At 36.3% G+C, this 9747-nt stretch overlaps 1 protein-coding gene across 1 annotated transcript; it reads right to left on the bottom strand.

Moving 5' to 3' along the window:
- Positions 1-3599: 3599 nt before the first annotated feature.
- Positions 3600-9747, bottom strand: LOC113304734 (putative clathrin assembly protein At5g35200). Its single transcript, XM_026553879.1, has 16 exons — positions 9638-9747; positions 8891-8987; positions 8743-8812; positions 8515-8612; positions 7383-7524; positions 7196-7296; positions 6690-6773; positions 6500-6550; positions 6354-6419; positions 6211-6276; positions 6002-6082; positions 5773-5850; positions 5257-5445; positions 5082-5160; positions 4881-4996; positions 3600-4437 (listed from the first exon to the last, which is right to left on the bottom strand). Exons 2-16 carry the CDS (start codon positions 8984-8986, stop codon positions 4063-4065), a joined length of 1692 nt encoding a protein of 563 aa, XP_026409664.1. The 5' UTR covers position 8987; positions 9638-9747; the 3' UTR covers positions 3600-4062.

Here is a 9747-nt window from a genome sequence, read left to right as displayed (position 1 = left end):
TGAGAATTGGCTTTGAAAATATTCTGAAAAAAATCCACAATGCCATTCTTTATTTCATCTTCATTTTCTGTTTGAACTCCATTTAACTTAATAGAACCAATGTAACTCTTTCTTCTGTTGTCATTTGCCAATCTATGAAAATACTTTGTATTCTTTTCATTGTTCTTCATGTTCTCAGCTCTAGCTCTTGCTCTCCACTTTTCAGCTCTTACCAAAGTAAGCCTACACCATTCTTGTTTTGCTGCAACTCTTTCATCCCACTGCTCCTCAGTAAGCCCATTGTTTAGATATTCTTCAATGTCTATATTAGAGAAAACTTCCTCCAGCTCTTCCAACTTTCTCTCTAATTCCCCATATTCTTGCTTGCTCCAGTCTCTTAGTTTAGGCTTAAACAATTGTATCTTTTTACAGAATACAAAACCTGCATTACCTGAAACAGAAAAGGACTCCCACCAACTTTTAATTAAAGAAAAAGAATCAGGATATAATCCAATAATACTCACAGTGAAACGGAGAAGGACCACGCTTCAAACCATCACAAATGAGAGCTATAGGGTTATGATCAGAGACTGGTCTAGGGAGAGCTTGTTGAATAACATTTGGATATTCTAGATCCCAAGGAATTGAGACTAAGAATTGATCAATTCGACTCCTCACACTTTTCACTTGATTATTTGTCCAAGTAAAGGAAGCACCAATCAACGGAAGATCAATTTGTCGATGCTTCGAGATGAATTTGTTTAATTTTCTCTTGCCAGTAGTAATGTTACTGCCTTTTGATCTTTCATGACCAAAACGGATTTCATTAAAATCTCCACCAATGACCTAGGGGAAATTCCAGAAATTTCGAGCTTCTTCTATTTCTCTCCAAAAAAGATTGACATCTTCAGTATAAGAGGCACAAGGAGCGTAAATGCCAGTGAACATCCATTCAAAAGAAGTACCAATTGTTTTGCATAATATAGTAATTGAATAAGGACCCATTAAAAAATCCATAACATCAATCTTAGAAGAATCCCAAAGACAAAGAATACCTCCAGAACTACCTTGCGATGGTAAATCAATCCATTTTACATGCTTATTTCCCCAACATTGCCAAGCAATCAAATCAGTACAAAGCTGCAATTTGGTCTCTTGGAGAAGTAAAATTGTAGGTTTCCAATCTCTAACTTTCTTTTTAACAATATCTCTTCTGTTTAAATCATTTAAACCTCTAATATTCCATCCAACGATCTTCATTAAAAACTGATTAACCAAAAATCCAAAAATAAACCAAATTTAGATGAATTGACACGATTCTTGTCAAAGTTCCTGAGATGCTCTTTAATAGCTTCCATCATAGCATCATTAATCTCCTCCTTCGATCCCTCATAATTCAACCCAATTTTTGGCCCTAAATTGACCATTTGCATAAGAACATCTTCAAATTGATTTCTCAGTTTAGGACATACCTTATGTCTAAGAGTACTCCATTTTTTAGTAGTTTGGTGAATCATTGTGAACTTTTCCACAGTTGGTTCTACAATTGAAATCGGAGTAACATCTTCCAAGCAATCAGCATCTAATTTCTGAAGATAAGGAATCGAAACAGCCTTTTCTAAATAATCATTTACTTCATCTTCATTATGGAAAGTTAGAGACAATACTGTTGGAGTAACATTATTATTATCCAGAATAGCCGTTGAATTCAAATTTGAAATATCTGAACCCATTGAGGAACCAGAATCCGAATCCATATCCGACCCGGCTGAATCCATACCCGAACATTTGGAGGAAAATTTTGAATTTGAATTATTCTTTGAAATTACCTCCAAATCTTGTACCGGTAAAGAAAATCTTTTGAATAATTCTTTACGCCGTAAATCAAGCGGCCGTAATATTGACTGAGCTATTTTCGGCAAGTGCATATTGACTGAAACATTCTTTGGCTTCTTTGGGGCTGAATTACCGGTACAATGACCGAGTCAAACAAAATTTTCGGAACACTGACTTTTTTGAATAGCAATTCTGGTTTTCCATTAACAAGCTTCAAAGGATTGATGTTAACAGTAAAAGTTGCACCATTAAATTGGAATAAAAAACTTGAAGATGTTTGAACAACATTCTTTACCTTGATACGGATACCAGAATCATCTTCCCAACATATTGTGGACGCATGAACTTCCAAAAGACCACCAAAATTACTTCCAAGCGATTTAAATAAAGAATCACCCCATAGATTGAAAGGTGCACCTTTGATCTCAATCCATGAATTATCGATATTTGAAACAGCATTAACAACATCCCACCATGGTAAAATTCTAATTGATGTCCCATTAAAAATCCAAAATCCTCTTCTGACTAAATCTTGTTTAATCTCCTCGGTAACAAAGAAAAAAGCTTTTTTGTCATCAAAAGGAAATAAATCAAAGTTGTTATTGAACTCAAATCTTCTAGTAATTTCATACCCAACCTGATCCCATGATTTGTTTACGTCAGAAACCTCAACTGTCAAAGCAAGATCCCAGTTACTTGGCGTGGTGTTAATCATTGGAGAAGAATTAAGCACTGCAAAATGAAAAATCTATGATTCCTCAAACACCTGTGAAATATGTGATTCCTCCTGAATTACTTTCGCTTTTGAAGTGACAATGCTTGAAAAGGCAACAGTGAAATGAGACCATCTAAGTTCAACAGACTCAGCCTAGAAACACATTGATTGTCTTTTTTTGTTGATGGAAAAAGAAGCTCTGAAAAATTCACCATACTTGTTTTCATTCCTTGAGAACAAGATGTGTTCGTCATTTCTATGAAAAGTCCAATACCATTGCCCATAAAATTCTTTTTCGATTCCTTCCTCATAATATTCTTCATCCAAACAATAACCTCTCTACTCACTGTAACCTGAATCACGTCCTTAGTATTTCTAGTTTTCTCCTCCATCAATAAACCATTTGAAATCCTTGTAAGAATGAAAGACTTATATTTGCAATCAATCGAAACTTGATTGACAGCCTGCGATTTAATCTTTGATTTTTTGTTCGTAACCATCTCCAAGCATTACCATTATCCTGATTCAAACTTGAAGAAGAAAAAATCCCACCAACTCTACTATCACCATTTACTACCTCGACCCACTTCTTAGAAGTATCAGCATTCATTTTCAAACCCTGCAAGCTCAGCCCTAAATTCTGATCTGACCCCATAACCGTTTCTCTGATATGATTCGAAGATGAACCAATCTCCATTGTTGCCGCGTGAAAACCGAACCCTAGTTCTAATTTAATCATTCAAATAATTTTGGGTCCTATAAACCGGACCCTAGAACCGGACCCTAGTTCTAAATCGGACTCTCCATTGGGTCCTATAAAATTGCATTTGCAAATATTTATACATGCGGGTTATTTTCGGAGATGCCGAATCAGATTCTTCGATACGTACCGGAATCAAATACCCGTACCAGTATTAACGTATCAAATACCCGTACCAGTATTTGTGCAACCCCGAGAAAGGGCGTAATTTGACATTTGTTAGGACACTCTCAGTGAAGAGAGTGACCCTTCAAAGACAGGTGTATGGTGCTAAAGACGGGCAACCACACATTGTGATGTGATGTCCTTGTTTAGACGCAGTAATATTGTTGCCATGCATGTTACATTCTTCCCGGGTAGGAAATCAACAGACGAATTACTCATGAGATAGATTTAATTACATTCTAACCAACCCCCTTGCACACCCCCTCCATGACAAACATTGTTAACCGAGTAATTACTCATGAGATAGATTTAACTTCATATGTACATCGTCTCTTCTTAACACCTACTTTTGCAGCAGATGTGTTAGAATTTGATCATACCAAGAGATGAAGAGAATTTGATAATACCATGAGGAGAAGGGAAATCTCGAAGAGGCAGAAAATACTTGGAGTGTAGGAGTAATAATAACCAACCAAGTCATTTGTGGCACCCGCCTGCCTCTGCTAGCCACGCCAAATATCTACGACTCCTAAATCTTTAATCAATTTTCACTTGCTCCTCCTTGTACATATACCCTTGCTTATCTCTAAAACAAATCTTGCAAAACCTAAATGAAGCCTGTGTAGGGATTTTGAGGTGGCGGATAAGATGGAACATCTTCTGCAAGAAACGGGTTTCCAAAGGGGTTGCTTGAATCTTGGCTATTATTTGTCTGATGTTGTGGTTGCTGCTGTTGTTGTTGCTGCATAAGTTGGCGTTGCTGGTTCATTGCCGCCATCTGGACATTGGGCGGTGGTGCAATACCGTTGGAGGCGAAAAATGGGTCTTCGGTAAATCCAGGGCCCGTCACGAAAGGATTTAGAACCATCTGTCCCGCTTGATAGGCACCGTTGGGGTTGCTTGAATCTTGGCTATTATTTGCCTGGCTCGCGATTGCATGCTCATATAGACTGTCAAGTGTTAATTTGTCCAGGCCACCAGCCTAAAACAAAAGCGTAAGATAGATTAGCAAGAGATGGAAAAGCAACACCAAAATCCTGTCAATTCAGCAAACAATTGTATAAAGTTCGTGGTTCCACATTGAAACTGCTGACAATTGGATTGGATGGTGATATGTAACCTTTTCCCTGAGACGGGAAATCATATACTATGTAGCATGTAGGGAAAACCCAGTCATGGTTTTAATAACTTGAATATTTTTCTCGTGCTTCTACTAGTGTATGAAATCTTTAGTTGGTGAAAATTCACTTCCAGACAAATTTTAGTTGGGCTTTCCCTCTTTACAATTTAAGACTAGATTTAGGGTAACCAATGATGATGAACTTCTCTATTGCTAAGAAATGTAGTTCCAGATGTATTGGACTATAATTCTGTAGATGGATTTAAACACGCTTGAAGGTATTGGAAGCATGGAAATGTCATTACCAGTTTGCTCTCGGCCACAGCAGTTTCATTAGAACTTGGTGCGCCAATAAGAGCAAGCTCCCACCCACTACTTTCAGCTGTGAAACTTGGAGGGTTTCCAGGATTTAATGGATCTTCTACAAGAAAGTAAAATGAAGGATTAGGTGCCAGAGTCATAAATATATTCTGTATTTATATCTAGAGTGGACGTTTAGGAAAGACCAGAGGTATAAATAGCAAGTGCAAGAGAGTTTTTGTCGTCCAATTCGGATGCATCCTGGCTCACTTCACTGTCTAAGCCCTGGCAAAAAAAAAAAAAATCTCTTTGTTGGGCACACAATACAATATATACATAATCACATTTTTAAGAATGTATTTCTGGTCAGCGTAACCTTACCAAGAGATCAGAAAAAGGTGGGACTACTGGAGCCTCACTTTGTTCACTCATAAGGTCTTCCGAAGGGGATAGGGATGTCTCACGATTTTCTTCGTCCTCTATTTCTCTCTTTGGCTCAATAGCCTTGGTGGGTGAAACTTCATTTGTAGTAGGTCGTGCTTTTGGTGTAGCCCCTTTTTCATCGTTTACCTGGCAATGGACAGAGAAATATTGGACCTACTTGTATTAATGCCAAGGATGAGGTTTGACAAATAAAAGAATGTTCTATTCTCACTTCACTAGCAATTCAAGGACTAACAGAAATCCCAGAAGATAACCGTCCTGTGGAAATCAATTTCAAACAAAAGAGAAGGGGGGAATCGTGAAGGCTCGGGGATTTCACCTACACAATCCTAACCTAACAGCAAAACTAACATTCGCTAGTTTACCCTTATTCTCTTAGGTTTCTGGATAAAGAAGGATAATAATTTACGGTTAAGCAAACATGCAAAAAAAATGTAAAACATCAATTCGTACCGCAGTCCTTTGGATTATTAGTGATCGTGGAGCTTCCTTTGCATAATCTTCCATCGCGGCGAGAAATGATGCAGGAAGCTAAAATTGCATACATCAAATGATATTAGCAACACCGTGAAAGTAGAAGCCTCGAGATAGCCAACCATAATACCTCCTTAGCTATTGATGTTTGTCTTTTGAAGATTAGTAGAAAGAAAGCAGATTGTCAAGGCAAATTTGGGACTCAAACCTTTTCAAGTTTGATAAACTTTTGCCCTCGTCCAAGCTCAAGTCCTCTGCATTTTTCGTAGAATTCAGATAACTTCTCCGTCTGAAGAAAATAAAATTCTATGCCATGTTATAACGTTGAAGAAAAGATACAGCGCGCTATAAACACATTATTTTCAACTATTAAGTTCACTTTCATCTGCAAAAAGCAATTTGTAGAAAGGTATTTACCTGATTCACTGCCCTCTTATAAATTTCAAGTGCTCTAAGAGCATCATGTTGCTGCATCTCAAAAAACTGTTCCAGGAGAACAATCATCAATATGTACTGGAAATTATAAACCAAAAAAGTAGGTATAAACAACCGAACCCAACCTTGTCAACCAAATTGAGGATACCATCATTTATTGCTGCATAAAGCCTAATGCTTTCGATTGCTACCTGGAAAATGAAGGCCATGGGAGAGTCACTAAATGGTATCAAGTCACACAAATAACGATTTTCAGGAGAAGAATCCTTACAAGTGAAAGTGCATTCTGAATCACAATATTATAAGTAGCCGCTCCCTCTGGCTGCAGAATAGTGCATTATCAATGTTCAGTAAACAATACACAAACTACGTATAAGTTCTTAACTGACATAAAAAGCATATATCCTTGAATACTAATGTTTGAGAATCAATGGTAAATAGCTAACTGAAAGGGAGATTACCAAGCAAGCAAGAAGGCGGAAAAGAAGCTGCTGCAAGGCTGGTAATTGTTCAATCAAATCAGCAGTGTCGAGTTCCTTAGTTCTCTGTTCACAAATGAAAAATGATAGAAACCAAGTTTATCTCATTAATATCCTCATTTGTCACCTGCAATATCACAAGCATTCTAATAGGCCGATATAAAAGATATATTACTATCCTCAATTCAAACAATTACGCACTTTTCCCATCAGAAGAAGACAACTTAAATAGGCTACCCTAATGTAAAAAGGGACATGGGTTTTTTGGAGCATTACAGATTACTTTTTTCTTTTACTGCAGCCACTATTTATTTCAAGAAACATAGTGAAATTAACCATTAAATTCATTGAATTGATCAGGTTTCTTACGGATGCTTAGCTCTTGTATTAACATTTTGGTAACACGCACAATAGGAAATAATTGATTGAGAAATCCAAAAGGAGAAAGGTAGATAACAACAAGAGAAAAACTTAAAATTATTGCTTACTGGGCGATCCGTCTCAACATCATAATTTAGTATTCTGTAGCATTCTAACCGCTCCTCTAGATATAGAGCATATATCCGAACCCATGAAGAATAATCCCATGCTTAATGCCAAAAAATAAGTTGAATCAGATGTCTGAATAAAAGTAAACTATCATTGAAGTAAATGAGTTATCTGAATAAGTAATACCTTGTGGAGTTGAGTCATCCTTAAAATGAGACAAGTTCAGCATTTGACCTCTGGTCCTTCTATAACTAATAAGTTCTTCGCGGAATGAAGAATCGACTTCCCTTAATGCACGATGTATCACGAACAAAGTTTTCAAAGCAACCTAATAATTCAAAAAAGGTCATGTAAATTACACAAGATTATAATATACACACAAAGATGGCGGAGGAAAGAGAACTATGTGATCAATGGCAGTATGAAATATGTTAGAAACAGGAGTATCATGTGTAGATCGCTAGGTTTTCCACTGGAAAAAACAGTTCACCTCATAAAAAATGAAGGTTCTGACTAGCTAGAGGTTGGCCAGAACTGAATAATAGCAAAGACCTAATAAGAGGTCAAATGCCTTTTTAGTTGAAACTCGAGTGCAACTCAGCTGAACCATCCAATTTTCTAGGCGAACATTATGTAGGATAAGATCTTGATGTCATTTCTTAATCATTAAACTATGTCATCCTAAACCATATATTAGTTTCAGGAGTTGCATGCTAGTACTCCTTGCTGCAGTCGAGGTACAGTGCATTTTAAGGTTATTATAGTGGAATCAATATTGTCATGACTTATGAACTTACTAAATTAACTTGAACGATTTTGGCCCCATCCAGACTAATACAGCCTATAGACATCATGTAGTTCAGAATCTAAAAATGTAAAAGAATACATGAGAATCACCACTCTGACAGTTTTCACTGCTGAAACAAAGTGTTTAGAGCCAGTTGCAGGTAACACAACCACACACTTCACTGCTAATTTTATTGAACCAGATTAAAGTTCAGGCAAAAATAATATATCCATACTTCATTTATGTTAAGGGTCTTTCTTTTCCTAATATGTACAACTCATATGAGAAAAAAGAAGATGATGAAAAATCTTTTTAAGACTTAAGCTGTGTCACCAATTTTGGTTAAGTGGGTTCTACTGTATGTCAGTTAATCTTCCCTATTAGGCTCATTCACATATACACATACAGGTGACAAATATACCACATCAGATTTGAATCCGTACTGAGTGTTTCAAACATCAGTATCTCCATTGAAGTAACTAGAAGTCAAGTTAAATGTAGAACAGTGTTTGACAGAAATTAGGAACATACCGCCCAAGTATGTGTTTTAGCAAGACGTTTGGAAAGAGCATGTATGCAATACAAAACATCAGCTCTCGGTCTTGAAGATGAAATTGCCTCAAATATAACTGCCAAAACATAAACTATAAGCATAATTCCTCAACCAGAGATTTTTTTTTTTTTTAAATAAAAACCGACCAGATTACTAAATTTTAAAACATGAAATTAGAGATTTATAGTTATAAATGCTAGACTGACAGCGAACATGCTTCTCCTTTGCTACACGCTCAACATGGTTTGTAGCCTTTACAATTGCAACATCCAGTTCCTATACACATAAGACTAGTGCTTATCAGAAACTGTTTGAAGAATAATAAGGATAATTTTAGTTAAACATATCTATTACCTTGTAACCACTGTTAACCTTCGCCAACCCCACCTTTGTGGAGTCTTTCAGAGCTCCAAGAGCTTTTCTAAATTGAGTACTACTACTTCCTGCCATTCTGTAATATCAAGCAAACATGTTTCTTACTGAATATTTTGCAAGAAAGAACAGGTATGCATTATCTCAACATATTTCCAACTTAACTGATTGCATTACCACTAACAAGTTAAAGCACCAGCCGGAAGAAAAAAAAAAGAAGAAATTATAACTAGTCAACAATTTAGACTCTTTTAAATGTATTCACATTTTCTTGTAAGTCGTCTGATTGTCTTCCCTATTCACTTGCTCTAACATCTAAAACAACTCTTAGGGGAATCAACAATATGCATATCACATTTGCATTCCAAAGTTCAACCAGAGTGGGATCCGGTCTGACCATCTTGGCTAGAGTAATCATGATCTACTGGGTTTATAGTTCATCTCTTTGTGACAACAAAACCCTTGGTAAATCAAAAACAAATTGATAGATTACAATGAAGAGTAAATTCAACATTGGTATCCTTCTAAACAATTTGAATTTATAAAATACTTCATGATCAAACATAATATTTCATAATATAACGCTAATTAAACAAAATGTAGATATAATTAACTCAAAAACGTTGTAATTAACAAGGAACATAAATTTTTCGAAAGATTGCAAACAAGGGTTTTTCATGCTCAATGAGAGATGATGCATTATATCGAACAACAGAGAAATTGTCAAACCTTTTTTTTTCTGAGAAGGAAATCAAAATATCAAACAGCAACGCGGTAGTTTTTGCTGAAAAGAGAGAGGGAGAAACGGAAGAATTTTCTTGTTGGCACTACGAAGAAGA

The sequence above is a fragment of the Papaver somniferum genome, chromosome 8 (assembly GCF_003573695.1).
Source record: "Papaver somniferum cultivar HN1 chromosome 8, ASM357369v1, whole genome shotgun sequence".
Classification (NCBI taxonomy): Eukaryota; Viridiplantae; Streptophyta; class Magnoliopsida; order Ranunculales; family Papaveraceae; genus Papaver; species Papaver somniferum.
Note: the sequence above shows the minus strand (reverse complement) of the source record. Positions and strands in the feature narration are given on the sequence as shown.